This window comes from Microtus pennsylvanicus, chromosome 1, assembly GCF_037038515.1.
Source record: "Microtus pennsylvanicus isolate mMicPen1 chromosome 1, mMicPen1.hap1, whole genome shotgun sequence".
Classification (NCBI taxonomy): Eukaryota; Metazoa; Chordata; class Mammalia; order Rodentia; family Cricetidae; genus Microtus; species Microtus pennsylvanicus.
Genome location: NC_134579.1, coordinates 47,922,346 through 47,946,581, shown reverse-complemented (window position 1 = coordinate 47,946,581; position 24,236 = coordinate 47,922,346). Strand labels below are relative to the sequence as shown.

The 24,236-nt window shown below is 41.3% G+C and overlaps 1 protein-coding gene across 1 annotated transcript in view; it reads left to right on the top strand.

Annotated features, from left to right (window-relative positions):
• The window catches only part of Tmprss7 (transmembrane serine protease 7), a 38,611-nt gene that overhangs the window by 8,583 nt on the left and 5,792 nt on the right, over positions 1-24,236 (top strand). Inside the window, exons 5-15 of the mRNA XM_075963806.1 lie at positions 812-1,005; positions 2,785-2,823; positions 3,527-3,755; positions 4,933-5,063; positions 6,286-6,398; positions 10,552-10,658; positions 16,378-16,514; positions 18,119-18,226; positions 21,501-21,611; positions 22,362-22,478; positions 23,327-23,498. Of these exons, the coding sequence (XP_075819921.1) occupies positions 812-1,005; positions 2,785-2,823; positions 3,527-3,755; positions 4,933-5,063; positions 6,286-6,398; positions 10,552-10,658; positions 16,378-16,514; positions 18,119-18,226; positions 21,501-21,611; positions 22,362-22,478; positions 23,327-23,498 (1,458 nt within the window). The remainder of the gene's footprint in view (positions 1-811; positions 1,006-2,784; positions 2,824-3,526; positions 3,756-4,932; positions 5,064-6,285; positions 6,399-10,551; positions 10,659-16,377; positions 16,515-18,118; positions 18,227-21,500; positions 21,612-22,361; positions 22,479-23,326; positions 23,499-24,236) is intronic.

Sequence of the window (24,236 nt, the reverse complement as noted above, 5' to 3'; positions counted from 1 at the left end):
CACAAACATGGCCACCATGGTGGGTGGATGGCGGAGGAAGAGTAAGACACAAGCCACTACTTTCCAAAATATGTTCAGTGACAAACTGGCTACGATAGACTATCTGAGACCCGTGCTAGGAATGATAACTTACTAGGAAAAGCCGTGTTCCGAATACTGTAATCCATTTCTCTTACCCTTCGTACGGATGCAGAAGCACAGAGAACATAGGAAAGCTACTGAGAAGTCTTGGAGGGGATCAGCTTGTCTGCTGTCCTTAGCCCCCATTTCCCGAGTTCTTTACTACACAGCCCCATCATAGTCTACCACAAAGCATGTTGTATTTGTACACCATGAGTGCAGACTCCATGGTCAGTTTGGAAAGAAAACTGGACCCTGTTTCTAGCTCCACTGCATATGAATCATGTGGTTTTGAACCACATTTGTTCTCAACGTGTGCATCTGCAGAACCGGACCATTAGCTAACTGGACAAGCAGGTGTAATTCCGTGTGAGGCTTCTTGAGATATGGAACTGAACCGTCATTATTTGCAATGGACAGTCACTACTTTGATACCCTTAAAAGAATCTGTGCAGATGGAGCTATTGCGTAATGCATCCAGACTGGAATCCACCACAATGATTAGAACACATAGAGCGTGAATTTTTCTCTCTCCAGTCCTTATATCAGCACCAAAGACAACCTGCAGAAGGGCATTAGGTTCCTTCGAAGGATGTTCTCAGTGGTCTTTAATCTGTCAGCTTCTGTTTTCCTGGGAATGTTTACTTTCTAAGAGGCATCCTTGAACACTTCTCTCTCTCTTTCTCTATAGCAGTAACAACAAAGGTGGTCTCCTGGTCCACTTTTGGATTGTGTTTGTCATGCCACACGCCAAGGGCCACGTCTTCTGTGAGGAGTGTGTGGCAGCCATCTTGAAGGACTCCATCCAAACCAGCATCATAAACCGCACCTCTGTGGGAAGCTTGCAGGGACTGGCTGTGGATATGGACTCTGTGGTACTAAATGGTGATTGTTGGGTAATTCTCTTTTACGCATATTTTTCTGTATCACTTCTGACACCATTATCAGATGTAACATTGTAATATAGATTCTTCCACAATCCCAGGAGCAGAGGACTAGCTGGGCATTGAAGCTATCATTGGTAAGGGAAATTCTTAAATGCTATACACAGTATGACTGAAACGGAGACTTGTGAACACAGTTTTATTTATTAAAGTGTGTTCCTTCATCATTTCTGAAACTCAGGCACCTTCAGACTGTGTTCCAAAAAAGTTCCAGATGAGAAGAACTTTTTTCCTTTGTTATATTTTACGAGTGCTGTTGCTGGGGACTGAGAGTTTAGTTTGGTCCCTGATGAGGTGGTAGAAACTAGAAAGAAGGCTCTCCTAGGCAAAGTAACTGAGAGAGAATAGAAGAGAGGCCACATGAGCGTACGGTGAGGGGAAAGTACTACATAACATGGAAAGATGAGGTGAGCACAGAGGGAGGGGAAAGGAGAACTGGCTCTCCTTAGTCTTTCTTAGCATTACATCTCAAATTGCAGATGTGTCTGTCCACCATGGCACATGTGTGTAGGCCAGAGGGCCATTGGTGGAAGGTGTTTCTCTCCTTCTATTCTGTAAGGATCCAGTCCAGGTCACCAGGATTGGCATCAAGAGCCTTTACCTGCTAAGACACTTTTGCTGGCTCCAGAGTGGTTGTTTTTTGGAGACTTTTGAGGTTAAGATGGGGTCATGGCAACACGGATTTTGTGTGTGAAAATGAGCCTAACCATGTGAAAATCAGATTCCACTTTTCAGGTCTTTGCACATCTGTATTCAGTGTGGGAAATCCCGCCATAAAGGTTTCATCAGATGTATCCTGCGCCATGTGCAAGTGAGTGGGCCAGATGCCTGCTTTTGCCCATATAGGTCTAGTGCCCTTCGTGGAAAATCATACTGCTGTGGCTTGTGACCAGACATGGGTGTGGTCTAAGAATTAAGATGTATGTTTGGACAGGGTGAAAACAGCTAAGCACACTTTATTATCTTCTTTGCCTTATTGAGCTAAGGAGAAAAATATGTAAATGCGTTGCATGGCCAACACTTTATCTTTGCTTTTTTTTTTCTTCAGCTTTGCGGTCAGTTAGAAGCTGGCTAGAGGCTTCCTACTTTCTCATGAAGAGCCAGCATTTGAGATCTGACCACCCCAAGTCCTATTCCCTAACATTTTTTCTCCACCAATGCTCCCAATCAGGCTGTGCCTCAGGCCCGTGGAAACACAGTGGCGCCATTTGTCTTGCCGGCAAAACATTGTATTACTCAAAGTCTCTGTAGCTTTGCCTTTTGATATAAGTGTTGAATGTATAAATACCAATTATACACACACACACATACACACACACACACACACGACATATAGTAGGTAATTGATATTTAATTTGAACAAATGAAAACTCTCTAGTGGAAAATTCCACACTATGTTTTCTCTTTCAGTCATAGTACAAATTATTATTATTTATATAGCTGTTTTCTTACCCTCAAATCATTTAAAATTTGTGACTATGAATGCTTGGAAGCAAATAAAATAGTATGTAGAATTCTCCTGGATCCTTAGCTGCAGTGCTGGCGTCTAGCTGTTGTATTTACTTTTAAATACTGAGATAACTCTGCTCCTCACTGGACTACTGTTAAGTACAACCCATGTCAGATGTGTCTGGTTATTTTATAAAGGGACTAGGAACGTTCTTCTAAACAAATGAACCTTTGGAACTAACAGTCTTCTTTCTATACTGTTTCAATGCAGCTGGGCTCCGCTCAGACTACTCCTCAACCATAGGATCTGGTAAATTCATGCATTTCTTCTTTACCCCTCTCTAGTGTGCAAATATACTGGCTACCTTTGCTTTCTCTAAGGATGTGATCTGTTACTGTTCTTTTGTTGCTAGGGACAGAGATATGAGTGACATTAGCCCAAAAGAAACTTGATCGGCTGACGTGTTACGTAGTTGAGGCAAATATGGACTATGTTGAATTCAGGCATGGGTGGAACTAAGCCCTAAAATGAGATGCTGCAGGAATCTCTGCTTCTGCCTTTGTGTGTCTAGGCTTTGCTCTCATGCGAAGTTTTCCTTCTTGTAGCAAGTCAAAGCTTAGGGTTGATCATTTGTCTCACACCTGAGAGAAATGATCTCCTGCACACAGACTTCATGAAAGTTCCCATGGAACTTCTGAGCTGAATCCCATTATGTAGATTGGTGGATGTGCTCCTTCCTGAGCCAACTGGCCAATCTGGTTATGTGTCCACTTATGGAATCAGAGGTGAATTTAACTCCAACTAATATATGGACTAAGTAGGGGCATTTTCTCAAAGTGATAGACTCTGTCACCAGAAGAGAAGAGCATAGAGTGTCTAGGCAGACAAGGAAAACAAGTGTGGGAGTTTTCTTTTGCTACCCTTTTGTAGAGATTTCTAGAGAGGTCATGGCTTGAGAGGAGAAAGAGAAAGAGAGAGAGAGGACAAGACTAAGGACAGCCTTTCTCCACAGACAAAGGCTGCTCGCACTACTTCTATGCAGATCATCTGACCCTCCGCTACCCTCTGGAAATTTCTGCAACCTCAGGACAGCTAATGTGTCACTTCAAGCTAGTGGCCATAGTGGGTTATCTGATCCGTCTCTCAATTGAGTCCGTCCAATTGGAAGCAGACAACTGCGTCACCGACTCCCTGACTGTTTACGACTCCCTCTTGCCCATCCGGAGTGCCACCCTCTACAGGTAAGATGCGGTTTTCATACTCTTTATTTACAAATCATTTGCTTAAAAAAATTAAGTGTATTTATTATGTCGAAGACTGACCCTGATACCCCGGATACTTCAAGTGTCTGTCAGATTTTGCATTTCTTGTTCATTTGTAGTACACAAGACTCATAGAGTCCACATAGGAAAGACTTTGAGCAAGATATATAAAAAAGCATCATATATTTTGTGTAATTTGGCTTTCACTACAAATACAGTAAAGTCTATTGTATCAATGGAGCTTGAAAATAAATATCCTAAGATGATTAGATCACATTAAACAATTAAAATTTTCTTTAATTACAAAAATGTTCATTATAAAGAAAAATGAGGCCAGAAAGTAATAACAATTACTTTACAATTTTATCTTCCAGCAAATTTCTGTTTTACTTTCATATAAATCTATTCATTCATATATATATATATATATATCTACTAAGTATACAAATACTTACCTATTTCTTAATTTAATAGTAAATTTCTATTGTGGACACTTAATAATCAATAAGCTAATGATGGCGATTAAGATTTATTTAGGTACTGTGTTAAAAGGGCATGAGAATATTTTTTAACAATATTTACATGCATCACAGTGCTTTATATGTGTGCATATGCATTTATATTTTGGTGACGAATATACATATCAGAAGTCCAAACACAATATATGATATGCAATGAAAAGTAAGTTCACTCCTGTCTCCATTCATTGTTAGCTTCTCCTCATCCTTCTAGACACATGGAACTGTTATCTCCTTTTGATCCATACTGCAGAGCAATGGGCAACATCAGTGCAAGTGTTTACCATTTCAAGGAAAGAACTCTGGAACTTACATAAATGTAATAGTTTGACTGTTTAACACCTTTCATCCAGCTGATCCAGGGAACCACGCCACTGCACACATCCTCTTTCTACCCTGTTTGCTGTCCAGAAGAGCCCACAGATGCCCGGCTGAGAAAATCCCTCGGTAGTCATTACTAGAGGAATGCTTCTGCATCTCCAACTCCATTCTGTCTGCAGTACTCAATCTGCGACTGACTAGCAGAGACCACCTCAGAAGAACTGAGTGATGGCTCTGGGAATGTGAGAGATGATGGTATAGTGTGGAGACCAATCAACAAAACAAGCAATTATTCATGTGTTGTTATCTGGTTGCAGACTCTGTGAACCTACAAGAACACTAATGTCATTTGTTTCTACAAATAATCTCATGTTGGTGACACTGAAGTCTCCTTATGTGCGGAGGTTGTCGGGGATCCGGGCTTATTTTGAAGTCATTCCAGAACAAAGTAAGTCTTCTCCAATTTAAACACGTCACTTGCGATGCTTGTGAAGATACTGTAATCTTTCTATCCTGAGGCTATGCTGGCATATTAGTTGTGCCAGGCAAAGAAGTTGTACCGGACCTTAACCCTGACTCAGAAGAGAGGTTCATAGTAAATTCTGTAAAGAACTGTTAGCATCAACATGTTGATTAGGTAACTCAGAAGGGCAAAGGAGAATTGAAAGTGTGTCTCGAAGAGCAAAGAGAAGATTGGAACTAATGTGATTGAGAGCATGGAGGAATGGGTGTGTGGCTGAAGCTCTGGCCTCTTAGCAGGTCCACCACTTACCTACTTCTGGTGTGTCTCTGAATCCAGAACCATGCTTTAAAGAAGGTAGTCAAGTCCTACAGGTCTGTGCAAAAATGAGGCTTGGAAAACAAGTCTAGAATGTGAGAAAAACATGTTAGCTGCATAAACTGTTAACATGATCACTCCATGATATAGTTAAAGGGAAGTTTGTTTTTGTTATAAGATAGATAGAGAGAAAGAGATAGCTAGCTAGTCAGAAGCATCTGCAAGAGTCCATAGCAGAGAGGGCCAGTAGACTGGACCTGGCCTTGAGAGAAACAGAATTGGGGGGGGGGCGGGGAGAGAGAGAGAGAGAGAGAGAGAGAGAGAGAGAGACAGACAGACAGACAGACAGACAGACAGACACAGAGAGAAACAGCATTGTTATAAGGGGAATGGGTAGCTAGGGGAAGGGAAGTCAGTGAGCAGGGGAGAGTTTAGGGTAGGGGAGGAGGTTAGAAGAGCTAGCATCTCTTTGAAATGTGTCATGGGAACTTGCATACTGAGGGAGCCTGCAGGCCAGCAGCAGCCTTGATACGCTAATTGGCACACAGATAGCAATTTGTCCCTCCGCCAATGATAAGAGACATAACTTCTTCTGATAGAGGGGGAAGAGTTCCTGAGGAATGTTGGCTTTTATCTAACCTCCAGAAATTCTCCTATAGTCCAGGCGGAGCCCATTTCTGTATATCTGGACTACCTTGGGAATTTTGGGGACTGGAGTTTCCTTGGGACCTGACATTAGCTAAGTATCTACGGGGGGTTCTTTCTTTGAATAGATAATGGTTCCAAACTACGCCAGTCCAATAGTTGTGTAAATATGCACATGTAGAGAAAGTGTGCAGCCATGCCCTCGTCTCCTCACGCCGGGTCCTTGTGTGTGGCTACCTTCTTTCAGAGTGTGAAAACACGATATTGGTCAAGGAGATCAACAGCTTTGAAGGGAAAATTTCAAGTCCGTATTACCCAAGCTACTATCCTCCGAAGTGCACGTGTACCTGGAAATTTCAGGTAGCCTCAATCTTCTTAGTATCTCGGGGGAAAATTGTTCTATCTTAGCAAAATATGTTTTAATCCCTTAGTTTCTGAAATTTTAAGAACAATACCATTTAATGTTAGGAGATATAAACCTTGTTGAAATATATTATCTAGAAAATGAAAATTTCCATTGTCTACATCCTCTGCTGTCAGGATAGCTACTGCTCTCAACTGATTTGATCTTATTTCTCCAATTTATTTTGTTTATATTTATCTTTTGAAATCTAAAGATATTGTTGCAGAATCAACAAATTATTTTATTACAAATTCATAATGGAGATTAATAAAATAATAAATTAGATTAGATTATTTATATTCAGTATATGAGTAAATCAAAATGTAAATTTATATGAAATTCATAATCTCCCTCTTCTGCTTGTCAAGGCATTGCTTGCTATCTTAAATTTTGGTCTTAAAGCTGTTTTTCTTTTCCTACTATACTAACATACGGAAGTAGAAGATGTCACTATCGCTCACTTAGTACATATGCATAAACTCACTAGTGTGTGGAATCATAATTGGACTGGATGTAAATGACAAATATATACAGTTTGCATTCATCAATATGTCATTGAATGATAGCTGTGGGCCTGGAACCACGTACTAAAATAGACAGGAAATCTGAAATAGAAAGTAAGTGAAGAGTTTGTCTTTCATGGAATGCGCCTTCCAGTAGGGGGAGACAGGTGATAGGCTAACAAGCTACATATACAATGAACCCTCTCTATTTGTGGGTTTCACATCTATGGGTTTAGTTAAACGACTCCATCAAGTGTGCACCTATATTGAATATATATATAGCCTATTATTTCTCAAACAATAGAATAGAACTGCATTTTACAAAAATTATTGCATCATATTAGCCAGTATGAACAAAATGGATATTTGGAGTATATGAGAGAATATGTGCGAGTTTTGCAGATAGTATGCATTTTATGTAAGGGACTTGAGTATCCTTAGATTTGGAGACGAGGAGGGTGTATAAATCAATCTTCCCAAGATACTGAGGGACAACTATATGTAGTGTGTCACATGGTGACACGGTGCTATGGGGAAAATGAAGAAGTTGAGGAGGTGCGAGAGTTTGGAAGGGAAACTAGAAGCATGAAGGGAAGGAAGTTGAGGGGTTGTTAATAGGAGGTCATAAAAGCCTCATTACCAAGGGGAACATTTGCAGAGATGCTGAGAGGAAAAAGAGGAACCTCCCCTATCAGTGCCTAGGATAAGGGTGTTGCAGTCATGGGAACAGTTGAGGGGAGGACCCTGAGGCAGGAGGAAATTCGACATGTGTGATCATTTATACATAGTCATGCAAATTTAGTATTTCAAATGATTTTACTATTTTGACCAAATCTGATGTTTGCTTCAATGTACTGGTGACAAGTATCCTTAAGTTGTTTGTTGCCAATAGTATGGTCATCTATACATAAGAAGCTTGATCTTTGCTTGCCCTTTGCCAGATTTTCAGAATTTAGTGTCTCAGATGGTCAGAGGATTGGGTAGCTAAAAGGGTAAGAGAGAATAGATAAAGAACTAAGGAAAGAGGAGGGGAAGGGAAAATACCATATTTTCCTTCTCCAATCCCTCCAAAACACAGACGTATCTTTTTAAATTCATTCAACACCAGGATAAGGAATGTACCTTTCCCTGTAATTCTGCCAAATGTTTGAAATTCCTGTGATATAGAACAAATTTTGACTCTGTAATAATCCAGAGACTTAAAATGAAAATCCATAAACACTTGTGATTTTTAGTCAGAGTAGAAATAAGAATATTGACTTACTTTCTATTTTGCTAGAGGTTTAGGGTTGAGGACTGAAGAAAAAAATCTTTATAAGGGAAAAGTCATATCATACCAGGGGGTGAGGAATAGAGGAAGGGACATAGAAGGGACATGAGACAAGACCCAGCAGCCTTCAGTGGAGTTACAGTGAGTCATGGAAGTCCCCTCTCCATATCACAGAGGAAATTGGTGGGGCGGCTTAGAAGGGAGTCACCTGTTCTCTGCCTCTATGAAGGAAATATGCAGGCGTCTTTGCCACAACAATTTCTAACACTCAGTTGGGGTAATTTCCTATTCTACTTGAGTCCCTCATGATATATTGTGCAGAAAGTGGCAAATAAAAGATTAGGTCAACTCTCTGGTCTTCATTTCCTAATCTCTAAAAAGCTAGTCATCTTTTGTCAGCTACGGTTTTTATTCTTCGGTAAAATGGGGATCATATTACTGGCTTAACAGGTTAATTATCATGTTAAAATGATCCATAAAATGTCCGAGTTAGTCTCTCTCAAAAGTGGGTAATAATGAATGACTGCCTATATTTATGTTAGAAAGAAGCAACTGTATACATGTATGTACTTACAACACACACACACACACACACACACACACACACACACAAGTGCATAACCAAAATACGATATCTGTCAGAACAGTATGCCAATGGATAAAATCAATCTAAAGAAGAACATAATAGGATTGAATGATAAAACATTTCCTACAATTTTTAAAAGCAATTTTATCATTTGTCAATCTCATACATGAGCCCTTCATCTTCATCACTTCCATTCTCCCCTCTCCACTTTAGTTCCTCCTCTATGTTCCCCTGCCCCTAGCCAGATTCATGATCTCTTCTTACGTTATTATTATTTTATGTCGATTTAATTACCGAGTTCATGTAGTGTTTCACATGTATACGTATGAAGCTAATCCAGAATGAATTGTTTTGAACTGGACAGTCTCTGCAGAAGCTCCTCCACGGAAGAAACTGTTCTCTCTCAGGAGCTACTGACCACTTGTACCTCTTCACGTATGGGCAGGACCACGTGGAATTTTCATTGTCCACAATATCCTGTCAGCCGGTATTGTCATTATGCTGGTCTTCTTGTTCAGGCAACCATATGTTGATATTTTGTGGGTACATAGTGTAATTTTAGGGGACACTGTCTAGCAGCAAACACACTTATCATCTTTTCCCCACTTTTCAGCAGTTTTTCCTGAGCCTCTGGTATAGGGGTTGAGTTGCAGACCTATCAGCTGTAGTTGGGCATGCCACAGTATGCCTTTTGATCTCTTGTGTCTATGTAATAGTATCCATATTTACAAAAAGAAGCTGATTTGATGAGGAGCAAGAACTACACTTATCTGTAGGATAAGTAATTAGAACACAGCTAGAAATTATATTGGCGTAGGAAAATGATGGCAGTAGACTTTCCTCCAGGGACGATGACCTCACCAATCATTAATGGTTGTGTAGGTTTACAGTACCAGGTATAATTTCCCTGCTATCCACCAGGCCTTCAGTCAAATTAGATAGCTGTTGGTTACCTCAAAGATAAAAGCACCCCTATTGCACCAAGGGGGGGTAAATTGCTCAGCAAGTCATTTTTGTGGCTTATAAACTTTATACCTGGGTAGATCTATGGATTACTTTACTCCTTTGGCAACATTCCTAGAACTTTCCAATGCTATGAGCAACGGTTCTCAGGGAGGAGCCTTCCAAGTCAGTTCCAGCCCTATTCCTCCAAGCCTGTGTCTGATGAAATGAGTCTTCAGCAATAATGGGGTTTTACCTTCAAGTTCTGGAAGAGAATCAAGGGCAATGGAAATAGCCCATCTTGTTTCCTTTGACCAGCAATGACAAAGGAAAAATTTTTCATGACTGGTATTAGAATTTTTTTTACACAGTGCTTGACTCTTGGGAAAAATACTGTCACCCCATGTGCTGTGACCCCATTAAAATATATACATAAACACACACATATATACATACATACATATATGTGTATGTGCACATATTTGTATTTTTAAGTAAACATAAAATAATGCTTCCCTATGACATTATTGAATATCCTATCTCCCCTTCTTTCCTCTCCCCCTGCATTATCCATTCTTCCACCCCTATTTTTCCCAAGTCCACTTTATAGCACCTGCTTCCTACAATTCCCCTCTCCAGGTTCTTTCTCCCGCTCCCTCCATGGTACATCTCACCAAATGTTACATACCACAAAGAGCGGAACATCTTTTAAAACAACTCAAAAGAACGAGGATGGGGAAAGCAAGGGCATTTTAACCTGGAACGAGTTCTACGGAGGCATTTTCTGACTTGCTTTTCGCTTTTTACAGACTCCCCTAGCAACTCTGGGCATAGCCCTAAGATTCTACAACTACTCACTGACCAAGAAGAGTATGAAAGGCTGTGAGCATGGATGGTGGGAAATTAATGAACACATGTAAGTGATTTTCCTACGGGAGGGATCACACGGAAAGTTCCTTGTCCCCTGGGAGTCTTCAGTTTACTGAGAGAAGGAGCCAAGAATAGAGCAGGTCAGAAACGTATACATGAACAGTTGGCACCTGTGGTGATAGCAGAATTCAGATGTTCAGCCCACACCTTCTCTATGCTGCTGGGCTGTTCCTGAGGGTATTCTGTGTTTTACAAAGGCATTGTTGAATCCTGGAGCTACTGGGAAAATTAACAAGGGCACCTCTCATTCTGATGTACAAGAACAAGAAACTATTAGCCAGCTTTGGAAATGGCTAACCTAACACTAGGAAATGGTTGACCAGAAAGAATCTCAAACATGTAAGTGCCTGGGACCCCTAAATCCATCACATAGGTCCTATCATCCTATATCTTAACTTGTTCCTTAGATATTATTGTTGTTGGTTCATTCCTAAAACTATAAAACTGCATTCAAAAATACAGCTGTGATCTCTTTTGGCAGAATAGCTTCTCAATTCACACTCTAAGAAGTATCTTGTGAATTAAAGGCTTTTCCAGTCAATTCTTTTCTCTTTGTTGTTTTCTGAATGAAACTTTCCTTTTCCACAAGCCTTCCCTTTCTCCTTCCTCGTTTCTTTTTATTTTTTAAATTTTTTCTTTTGAGTTTATGTGTGTGTGCAGCGTGCAAGCGTATGTGCATGCATGCAGTACATGCATATGAGAGTGTGTGTGTGTGTGTGTATACCCATGCTGACATCCTAGAGGTTGAGATAAGGTATCATCCTCTATCACTCTCAGCTGTATCTTTTGGAGACCACATCTCACTGAACTGGAGTTTTTTTTTTTTTTTTTTTTTTTTTGGTTAGGTTGGCTAGCTGGCCAGCAAGCCTCAGTGAGTTTCCTGTGCTCACACCCCCACAGCTGGCTTTTTATGTGGGTGTTGGTTTTCAAACTCAGGTGTTCATGCTTGCACAGGAAGCACTTACCACTGAGCCATCTGACCAGCCCTCTAAGAAGTTTTTCTGAACAAGACATCTTTCGATTAGAGAGACAATCTGTAAAGTAGCCATGCTCCTGTTTTCATTGGAAGAGATCTAACTGAACCCCATCATTAAGATGTGACCTTTATTCATTATTGAAATACAGCTTGAAATAAGTTTATGTTATTATTTTTTTCTGTTTTTGTTTTGTTTTTTGAGACAGGAGCTTTTTACATAACCTTGACTGTCCTGGGACTTGCTATGTAGACAAGGCTGGCTTCATATCCCAGAGAGATATGTCTGCTTCTCCAGTGTTGGGATTAAAGGCATGCACCACCATGCCCAGCTTCAAGCATCTCTTATATGGGGTCAAATTCAAAACTTGTCTGTCTTCTAGTAGTTTATTGACTAGGAAAAATATTACCACTTTTTGATTACAGCTATTTTTAAACTTGTTTTTGTTAGCATTCAATGTAAGGATGCAAGCTGAACGTCAAAAGTATGTAGTGCATGCCTTTAATTCCAACATGACAGAGGCAAAGGCAGTTCCAGGATAGCCTGCTTTACATAACAAGTTCCAGCCTAGCTAGAGCTACATGGTGAGACTTCCTCATCTAAAAAAATAAAATAAAATAAATAAACCCAAAAAATGTATCCCTAAAGCTTCAAGAACACCGAACTTCATATATAAGGAAAGTAAAGATCCGGAGCACACGCTCTTTCCCAGCTTCTGTGGTGCTTTGAGTTTAGGAATGGACAAATTGTGCCTTGAAATGGAGAGAAAACCCCAGCAGCCAGCGTAAAGAAAGCTAAGAAAATAAAGAAAAAGCAATCAAACAGGTGAAGGAAACAGTTCAGAACATGAAAATTGAAAGAGAGTCAATAAAGAAAATACAAACCGTGGGAATTCTAGAAATGGAAAATCTGGGTAAACGAACAAGAACCATAGATGTAAGCATAACCAACAGAATACAAGAGATGAAGGAGAGAATTTCAGGCATTGAAGATATGATAGAAAAAATAGATTCACTGGTCAAAGAAAATGTCAAATCCAACAAATTCTTAACACAAAACATTCATGAAATCTGGGACACCATGAAAAGACCAAATCTAAGAATAATAAGGCTAGAAGAAGGTGAATTCTAACTCAAAGGAATAAAAAATATATTCAACAAAATTATAGAGGAAAACTTTCCTAACCTAAAGAAGGACACACACCTATGAAGGTACAAGAAGTTTACAGAACACCGGCTAGACAGGACCAAAGTTCATAGCAACATTATTTGTAATAGACAGAACCTGGAAACCACCTAGATGTCCATCAACCAAATAACGGATAAAGAAAATGTGGTACATTTACACAATGAAGTTTACTCAGTGGAAAATAATATCTTAATATTTACAAGCAAATGGATGGAACTAGAAAAAAAATCCTGCGTGAGGTAACTCAGACCCACAAAGACAAACACAGCATGCCTTCACTCATGGGGAGATATTAGATGTAAAGGAAAGGATAACAGGCTACAATCCATGGCCTCTGAGAAGCTAGGTATCAAGGAGGAGCCTAAGAGTGACAGGCATGCATGCCCTTGGGAAGGGAAAATAAGTAAGATCTCCTGAGTAAACTGGGAGGGGAGGAGGAAAGGAAAAGTGAAAGGGAAGGGAGAGGAGGACATAAGGCAAAAAGTTGGTTGAGTTGGGGGAAGGGTAGAAAGGAAGAGTATGGAAAGAAATACATTGACAGAGGGAGCCATTGTGGGGTTAGGGAGAAACCTATGCTAGGAATCCACAAGGAAGAACCCAGCTAAGTTCTCCAATAGTGGAGAGGGTTCCTGAACTGGTATTCCCCTGTAATCAGATTGGTGACTACCATCATAGAATCTACATCCAGTAACTGATGGAAGCAGATGGAGAAATCTACAGCTAAGCCCTGGGCCAAGTTCCTGGAGGCCAGTAAAAGAGAGGGAGGAGAGATTATATGAGCAAAGGGGTCAAGTTCATGGTGGGGAAACCCACAGAGATGATTGACCCAAGCCAGAGAGAGTTCACTGACTTTGGACTGTTAGCTAGGGAACCTTCATAGGACCCATTGAGTGTGGGGGACAGTTGTGAGGCTTGGGCAGTCTGTGGGGCCACTGGCAGTAGGACCAGGATTTATCCCTAGTGCATGAACTGGATTTTTGGAGCCTGTTCCCTATGGAGTGATACCTTGCTCAGCCTAGGGCAGGGCCTTAATCTTGCCTCAACTTAATATGCCAGACTTTGTTGTCCATGGGAGGCCTTACCTTTCTGAGGACTGGATAGGGTGGGGGAGATGGGGGAAGTGGGGGGAGGGGAAGGAGAAGAGGGAGGGGGAACTATGGTTGGTATGTAAAATGAAAAAAAATCTTTTAAATAAGAAGCTAAAAAACAACAAAAAATAAACTAAAACTAAAACTAAACAAAAAAGAAAGAAAGAAAAGGAGAGAAGACTTTCCCCTCAGAATGAACAAATATGATATGCTTCAAGTAGAAGAGTCTTTTCCCAACCAATAACAGGAAAACTTCCTGCCCCTAATACTTTCCCTGAAGCAGAGCTGCTTCTTTCTGGTCCTTTAGGCCAGCTGAAGAACTATAAGATTCATCTGATTCTGCTTGTTCCCTCGCTAGGTACATCCCCAGCTCTTTCTAGGCCAATACTTTCCATCTAGAGAAGAAAGACTCTGCTTTGTTTCATCAAAACCGAACTGAGAAGTGGGACGAGGGAATGTGGTCTGCAATGAGGACACTGGAAAACAAAAAACAAAACAATAACAACAAAAACCAGTGCTGATGGAAAGAAATCCAAGGTTCTCTCGGGAACAACAGACAATATCAATGGGGTATTTGTATCCAGGGGAGCTGAATGCAGTATTAGAATCCTAGAGCAGCGAAGAACAGCCTTTGGTGTCTAAGAAAGTGCTAGAATCTAGCATCAGGCCAACTGGTGTACAGATTCTGAGTCAGCAAAAACATCTTTGCTGTCTGAACTTTAACAAAACCCTTCACTTCTTCATGATAACCATTCCTTGTCATGTGTCTGAACACAGAATATAAACAGACTCTTGCTGGGTTTCTTCCATTTCTAGTTTTTATACTTTTAATGTATAACTCACCTCCATGCCCTGCAGTACACTAATCTTCAAATGCCAGCCCAAGCATAGGTGCAAAGGCTCCCTTCTCTGTGAGCCCCCCCCTTAGCATGTATGCTAGTTAATTTCCTTGTTGCTATGACAAAATATGAGGCAAAGAGAAGGAAGCACTTAGTTTGGCTGGAAATTTCAGGGGATTTTAGTTTGTTGTGATGGAGGAGTCACCATGGTAGGAGTGGCTCAGTCTGGTGGCATGGGGCAGCTAGGCACATTGCAGAGACCATCCAGGAAGCAGAAGGTGAGGCAGGGGCAGGGGTGGGGTGGAGTGAGGTGCGGCCAGGATAATGTACCCTTTAGGACTCCACCCCTAACTATCTACTCCAGTCGGGACCTGACCTAAGTGATTACAGCCTTCTATAGCACTGTTACCATCTTAGGATCGACTACTCAACTGCATGCTCCTATAGGACACCCTTCACATTCAAACCATACCAATACACCAAGAGGAGCTCACCTTTGCAAGAAAAGTCTAGATGCTAAGAGAAGGCACAAAGCACAAGCAGCCACTCTGAGACACAGATAAGACAATGGCCATGTTTTCAGTGTACATGACCAGCTACTGTATGCTCCTAACAGCTTGACTTGGCCTTAGGTGCCTCTCTCACCCCACAATAGCCACTTTTTTCTGTGTCCTCATAGTGGGTTATATCCTCTCAACTTCCTGAGTTTCGGCCAACTGCCAAAGATTTCTGAATAATATAGGTGTCCTTTTATTTTTTCTTCAAGCCTTCAAATTTGTAGATAGTGCTCCTGACAGCAATGGAACATTAGTAGTTTCCAAATGCCTTGGGAGCCCAGAGTGCTTGGCATTCACAGGTACCAAGCAATCGCGCCCTCTATTCTTGTATCGGGTGTTTCCCACAGAGTCTTGACACTTCCCATAGGTTTCCCACTGGAAAAGCCTAGCCTACACCGGGCAGTAAACTAACTTATCTTGCTATAAAGTAATATTCTATGCTCCATTAGCTACAATGCTCACTTAGTGAGAATTATTAACCAGGTTGACATTTACTCAAGAGGACCCTGTGAACCCTGCTCACGTGAAAGGATGGGAAGTAGAGAAAAAGTCAAGGTAGGGAATACTGTGCATAATTGTTCCTTTTTTGAAATGCTGCCAAGGACAAGCCCCGCAGTGCAAATCAGATTTCAATTAAGATTGAATTAATGTTGTTGTCTTTTGTCTCAACTGTGGGTGGGAGTATTTGCATATTTTCAGCCTGAGCTCACAGATTCTGCTCCACTCTACAGAGGAGTTTGTGGAGAAAAGCAGGCCATTCTTGTTACATATTTTTGACTGTAAAAATACGAAAACACAGAGAATTTGAGCCACTGTCTTGTTAATCTGCAGTGTTAATAATGAAAGCAGCAGGTCAACAGTGCTGTGTTCTGTTTAGCGAAGGAGAACTCTTACCACACCACAGGCCCACAGCACAAAGTAGCTGTCATTCTTAGCTCTGCCGGAAGCCTCTCTGTTCACGGAGCCTGAATGACCAAAGCATCAGTGATGTCCACTGGCAATGGAACAGAGTCTCTGGGACCTCACACCACATGGACCCCCTGACTCTTGTCTTTTCAGGTACTGTGGCTCCTACATGGATCACGAGACCATTTTCCGAGTGCCTAGCCCCTTGGTCCACATCCAGCTCCAATGCAGTTCCAGACTTTCAGACAAGCCTCTCTTGGTAGAATATGGCAGCTATAACATCAGTCAACGTAAGTCTGGAATCAGTTTAGAAAATCTGAGGAACCCTTAATGATAAAGCAAGGCTAGTTTTTCTTTACTTCAGGCCTTGAGAATTTAAGGAATTAATACTGTCTCATTTTTGTTATTTGCTATTATTTATCTTCTAAAATAGGCAAGTAACGTATACTACAAAATAATAAAAGATATATTAAAGTATCTATTAGTGATATATTTTAAATTATAGAAAAATAGCCTTTTGATATTACTTAGAGTTAAAATACATTTTTTCATTTGACTTCTAAAATATAGGAAAAGCCCATATTTTGGTCTTTTTTAAAAATTTTCTTCCCTCACCTTCTTTCTTTCTTTCTTTCTTTCTTTCTTTCTTTCTTTCTTTCTTTCTTTCTTTCTTCCTCTCTCTCTCTCTTTCTCTCTCTCTTTCTTTCTTTCTTTCTTTCTTTCTTTCTTTCTTTCTTTCTTTCTTTCTCTCTTCTTCTTATTTTCTGTGCTAGCCACAAATCCATGTGATCATAGTGTTTATACAAACATACAGGGGCGGCTGGGCGGTGGTGGCGCACGCCTTTAATCCCAGCACTTGGGAGGCAGAGGCAGGCGGATCTCTGTGAGTTCGAGACCAGCCTGGTCTACAAGAGCTAGTTCCAGGACAGGCTCCAAAACCACAGAGAAACCCTGTCTCGAAAAACCAAAAAAAAAAAAAAAAAAAAAAAAAACCCATACAGGGGCTCTGTGAGGGGCATTCTGTATTCTCCTTGGCTGACAGTGACTGTGGAGAGATGGTTAGTAGGATGACTCAAAGGTCAGCTTTCAGAAAGTTGAAATTTATATAAGAAACCACAGAACATAGCCAGGAAGTGGTCCTGGGAAAGGCAACGTTTGAGGGAAGTGGTTGAAGCTGCTGAGGGTAGATAATGACTTGGAGATATTTTAGACTCTTTTGAAAGGAGACAAATAAAAGTGACGCAGTGGAGATGCCATGAGGATATGACAAGAGAAGCTTCTTTCTAACGTGTTCCACTCTGCCAACTCCAAACACACCGCTTCTGGATTCAGTGCTGCACTCTGATACTTTCCAGTGGGGACATGGGAAAAACAAAGCGTATCCATTGCTAAAGGCTTCACACACCCTGATGATGGTCTAGCATCCCACCCACTCTTCCCACTGCCCCTGAGACAGTAGCTGGTCTGACATGTGTTCTCTGTTCTTTCATATGACAGGAGAGAGGACTTATTATTGGTGTGATGCTTACCCATAAGCTCTGGCTCAATGGTTTTATCTTTGATGAGTAGCCTAGTTAAATTGGAAGGAATGATGGGCAGTGAGGGAGGAAGCAGGAGCTCTGGGCTTTGGGAACAGACATTGGTCTTCCTATATTCAATTTTTGTAGCTTTGATTTGCTTTTACTCTTTGCTAATGGAAAGTATGCATTGAGAGTTATGCATAGTCTTGGTTGGATGGAGAAATTATATCATTGCTTCAGTTTTTCTGCCAAATCTCTAACCAACTAATACTTCGTAATTCTTTGCTAAAGTAGTCTGATGACTTTTAGGAACCAAGCCAAGAATTTCTGTTTCTTTTTATCTTTATTTCTTCTTCTTCTTTAATTGCCTGTAGCTTGTCCTGCTGGGTCTTTTAGATGCTCGTCCGGTTTGTGCGTCCCCCAGGCCCAGCGCTGTGATGGGGTAAATGACTGCTTCGATGAAAGTGACGAGCTTTTCTGTGGTAGGTGGAATATGACTTCGTTATGAAGAAGTCACTCCTTGGAATCTTTGCTGCTGCTGGCTGACACCGGTGTCTGTAGTTGCTCTGCAATCACTAGCTATCCCAAAACTCAATGGCATAATTAACCCCATCATTTATTCTTCATCTCGCATTCATGAGTTGTGTAGGCTCAGCTTAACTGAGTGGCTCAGGTTCAAGCACTGGCCAGTTCTGTGCTGAGTCTTTCCAGGTGGGGATTATGGCTGGTATTTATCGCATTTTCTTTCAATGAGCCAAGGAACTAGTAGTAACAAAAGCAAGGAAAAGTAACCAGAAACATGTGACTCCCCTATGGCCTGGCCTTGAAAAGTTTATCTCGTATTCCACAGCTCAGAAGTTACATAGCTGTGCCCATAGTCAAGAGGGAGGGAAATTCACTTTGCATACCACAGGGTTGTGGCATTACTCTGACCATGGGGACTAACGTCTTGTGGATAATGACCTAAGCCACCACAATCCTATGTCAAAGCTCAGATCCTTCTCCTTGCTCAGAATCTGTAAGAAGTAAATTTAGTGTGGTTGCTCTTAGAACACAGACATGGTGAAAATTTGGATTTATTTATATTTTCTGTTCTAGTTACTTTTTTATTGAAAAAGTTTTTTCATAAAATATATTGATAAAGGTTTTTCCTCTCCCAGTTCTTCTTAGACTCTGCCCACTTCTCCACCAATTCTACCCTCTTTCTCTCTCTTTAGAAAACAAGCAAACAAAGAAAACAGAACAACAACAAAAAATCAACAGAAAAAAAAAAACCCACAAGAAACACACACACACGACAGACACAAAAACAAAACCCATAAAAGTACAAAATTGGAAACCATAATATGCAACCAAAAGATAGGTAAGGTAGAAAAAGAAAAATAGCAAACAAAACAATGGGAGAGAAAAAGCTACAAAAATTCCACTGAGTTTGTTCTGTGTTGGCCGTCTACCGTTAGGCCTGTGGCCAGCCCTTAAGTGTAATTAGTATACCCAGTGAGAATCCGCTGGAAAAAAATAATTTTTCCTTTGCAAGCAGATGCCAATTGGAGATAGTATCTTGGTTAGCTCCTGTCCACTTCCCCTTCCCAGTGCTGAGATCCAGTCTGGCTTGAAGTTATGGAGGTCCTGTGCCTGCCACCACAGTCTTGTGAACTCAAATGTGCACTAGGCCTGCCATGTCTAAAGACACTGCTTACTTACATTCTTCCTGCCTCCTCCTCCACACATACACTGATATCCTGCTGGTAAGGACAAAGGAATGGATACAAGACAGTCCTAGTCTAGATAGAGGATATATAGCTTGGTTTTCATTGTCATTTGCAACCTGTCCCTGAATTTATTTCTAGTTGCAGGGAATCATATTTAGAAGATAACTTGCAGGACAACATAAAGTTATTGTCAACCTTTTTGTTCATATTTAAATATTCTTGTAACAGTGACGGTATGCAATTTTTCCATATCTTTGGAGAAACATTATATTTATTATACTGCAACTATATAAAATTATGTTCATAAAAATAACCCATTTCTCTACAATTTTGTGTATATGTGTGTTACTGGAATCAAGTCTAGTGTCTTTCTTATACTAGGCAAGTACTCGAACACTGAACTATATGCCTAACTTCTTTGTATACTTTTAAATTGAAAAAAAATCTTTTTAATTTATGGCTTATTAGCACTCTAAATGTAAAATATTCTATTTCTTTTCTTTCTTTGTTTTTTTTTCTTTCTTTTATTTTTGAGCATGGGGGTGTGTACTTTTTGAGACAGAGATTCCAGGTTGGCCTCAAACTCACAAGAGATCTTTCTAAATCCTTGTCTTGAGTGCTGGGATAAAGGCATGCACTGCCACAGCCTGGTTTCTATTTTTTAAGAAAATAGATGCTGTCAGTTTTAGTGGTTGAAGGTTTCTCTTTTTTTTCCTTACTGCTCTTTGCTCTGATGCTCCAGACGAAAGCCATTGCCATTGCTTTTTAAGGACTAATATTTTTATCATTGTAATTCACTGCATCAATTTTGAAGCTATCCTCCGGTTGTCAGCTGGGCCCTGTTGGAGACAACCAACTATTTCAAGGTAGCAGTGTACTTTCCTCACTGTTCAGAGGGGCTAAGATGAGAAATACTCTGGTGACCCAGACAGAGACAGTAAAAGTGCTAATTTCACAATCCAGAAATCACTGTGAAAACGTCCCTTCTAGAGGTGCTTGATGCTGGGCCAAAATTATCTCAGAGCCTATACCTTGAGGACTATAGGGCAGAAAAAAGCCTGGCTCGAGATTGAGTGAGGATGAGACAGCAAAAACTGGGTAGATGCCCCTCCAGCCAGGAGAAGGGTTTGGCTGCCTCTCATTGACTGGAGGTACCCCCATATCACAGGATGTCACTTAACATATATAAGCTGACGCTCACAGTAATAAACTGAATTCCTGCTTTGACTTGACTCCCTATTGCGTCTGATTGTCCTGCATTGTGGGGTTGCAGAATGGAATGGATAGCACACTCACCTTTCCCTGGGGAATAAAAGAGACTCAGGAAGCCTAGCATTTGCTGGTGCACTGTGCCTGCCATGGCTGTGAAGATGCATGTCAAAGAGGAAGTGGTGGTGTTTAGGGTATACATCTATCAGAATAAAACAATTTTAAGGGGGTTTCACATTAATTCATTCACCAAGCTTTTTGTGAACACCTTTTATTTTTGGTCAGGGACCCAAGGTAAAGAAATGAATGAGACAAAAGCTCTCATTTCAGTCCCCTCCACCTTCTTCAGGAGGGTAGGCAAGTTCAACTCAGGTCGTAGCTGATGAGGGGGATTATTTTTCTTAGAAAAGGGTTACTTATGCCAGGCATGGTGGAGTACATCTTTAAACCTGTCACTCAGGAGGTAGAGGCAAGAGGATCTCCTTGAGTTCAGGGGTCAGCCTGGTCTACATAGTGAGTTCCAGGTTAGCTAGGGTTACGCGTGAAATCTTATCTCAAAAGGAAAACAAAATATGATTCTTTATGATGCAATGTGTTGAATTGACATAAACCACCTGATTTAAACGCGCTTACACAATAGCAAAAACAAGACCTAAAAAGGGAGTTACACTAAACTTCTGCTTCCTTCCAGGGATGTGTCATTTCAAGAAAAAACACACTCTGTCACTCCCCTGTATTTGCCACGTTAAGGTTCACAGCTTTAGAGGGATACTGCTGGTCGCCAGGGAGACCAGCTGATGTCCTGTGTTCATGACTTTTCTGTCTCTCACCACAGTGACTGCCAAACCTGCCTGCAATGCCAGCATCTTCCGGCAGCGCGGCCCTCTGGTCTGTGATGGCTTCTGGGACTGTGACGATGGCCAGGATGAGCAGAACTGCACTTGGAGTGAGGAAGACACACAGGGCTCTGTTCTTTCTGTAGCACCTCAGGGAGCCAAAAGCTCTGTTGCATCCAGAGAGATCATCTTGCCCCAGTTTCCCCAGACTGTTCTCAGTTTTAGCCCTGATATCTCTTGTTCGGAGAATCCTACCCGGCCTAAAAAACAATGACATACTTGCTCACAGTAGGTGGGGTGGAATTGGATGTGCTCCCGTGCAAATATTGGCATGTTTTCATGGTTTTACTGGCTTTTCATGCTAGCTGTAGGTGAGACAATGAAGGTCTGTCAGAGAGGAGCCTGCCAGACACTGTGAGGACTCCTGCTAATACCGCTGTAGAAAGTTAACCCCATAGGTTGTGAACAAATGCATTGTAATTCAGAGTATCTCTTCGTTATTTTTTCCCCTAAAAGGACAGCATGTGATGTGGGTGTGACTTTTTTTTTCTTAGAGAATAAAACTAAGCAATAGCTAAAAGGCCATTGATATGGTCAACCTTTTTTTTTTTTTTTATCTTGGGTTCACCATGAGTATGAGAGGCAGTTGGAATGATTCTCAGCTATGTGCTATTGGCCTGCCTTCCAAAGGATCTGCTTAGGTGAAGAAACATGTCCTTGTGGGGTTCCCCACTTATTCTGCCAGCCTTTTCCAACTACACAGACTTCCGTGTCATTCCCTCAGATCTGTTTCTGGCTAGAAGCAACAACAGCAACAACAACAAAAACCCAAATTGTTCCTTCTTTTCGCTCATTTTTAGGCATCCCGTGCACCAATCGGACCTTTAAGTGCGGCAATGACATCTGCTTCCGGAAACAAAATGCGCAGTGTGATGGGATCGTGGATTGTGCAGACGGGAGTGATGAAGAGGGCTGCAGTGCGTAGCAGTGGCTTCTCTTGCTTCATCTCTCTCTTCCTTCATCCACTGGTCATGTCCATGGCCTCAGAGTACCATTCCTCAAGCAGAGGTGGCTCTGGATCTAGGAAATAACAATACTTATTGGTGACCTGAATCCGACATTATTCCAAAGAAATAAAAACCTCTGAGGTTTGTTCCAGCTTCCTCCTTGATAAAAGAGTTAACACACAAGACCCCAGTCAAGGAGGGAGAATCACCTGTGTGCAAAGCAGTGGACTCCAGTGGATGAGTTTTAGCGATGACTCTCCGTAAGGACAACACCAAAGTTCTTTATACCACATGTCCTCCTCAGCCATGTGACCTTTCATTAACCATGAGGCAACAGGTTCACGATCCATCGCTATCGATGCCATTGACACTGAAAAGCAAGGGCTCTGATAGCTAAATTTCAGTAGCTGTCCGCTTTTTGGACTTACAAATTCTCTTCTAAATGCCTTCTCTCCAATTAGCACGACTTCAAAGACATTCTCAGTTCTTTTAGATTTGGAAGATACTGTTTCTTTCCCACATAATCTCCTAACTCCATGAGCTGTTGATTATGTTAGCTGTTAGTTACTACAGGGCCTTCCTCCCCTGTATGCATACAAGTCAGGGCATGCTCTCAGAAGCAAAGGAGGGGTGCTGTGTTGGCCCTGAATCCAGATAGACCTATAGATTTCCTCTCTGCTAGATAAGCAGGAGATTGCCAACTGACGGCTTGATGACTCAGTTCCCAACACAGCCATAATGTGATAGAATTTCTGCTTCTCTCTGTGTGTTTCTGTTTCTGTCTGCCTTTCAGTCATATGACCCTTCCTCTCCTAAAGGTTGTAGCAGGGGCTCTTCCTCCCTCCACCGCATCGTTGGGGGTTCTGACTCCCAAGAGGGGACCTGGCCATGGCAGGTCAGCCTCCACTTCATTGGATCAGCCTACTGTGGTGCCTCCGTCATCTCCAGGGAGTGGCTTCTCTCAGCAGCCCATTGTTTCCACGGAAACAGGTAGGCTATCCCAATCTTTACCCTCAAAACCATATATCTGACCTCCAGTTTGGGGGAAAAGCTTTCTAGTGGAAATGAACAATTTAGTTGTGTACCTTTTTGTCTTTGGGTGGGGGGAACCAGTTGTATGCCAGTTTTGTTTTTAAATACCATTGACATAAAGAAAAAGAACACAAAGGAATCACCAAGGCTGGAGATAACTTTTATTAGGCTGAGGAAATGGAGACTGGCTGTTAAACCACAGGGCCAAACCCAAGTCAGTGTACGGAATGTAGAGAAGGGCAGTGCTGGAGGATAGTTGGAGAGCATGGATCTCTTCTGGATGAGGCAGGGGTACCAGAAGCCAGGACTGGCATCAGAAGGGCTCTGTTTGCCTTTGCCTGTAGGGTTATTAAGGGACAGGTTTTCTTTGAACTAAGAGTAAAGGCAAAACTTTAAAAAAATAAAAAATAAAACCTCACTTAAAACCTCACACCTAAGACTAGAGAGATGACTCAGCAGGAGCACTGGCTGTTGCTTCAGAGGACCTTGGTTCATTTTCCAGCACCAATATGGCTTATAACTGGGACTCCAGTTCCAGGGTATCCGGCACCCTCACATAGACACACATGCAGGCAAAACACCAGTGAACACAAAAATAAATAAATGTAAAAACAAAAAAATTTTAAAAAAGACAAACCAACAAACAAAAATCGTAAGCCTGTCTGAGATCTGCTGGATCTTAAGTAAAACAAAACA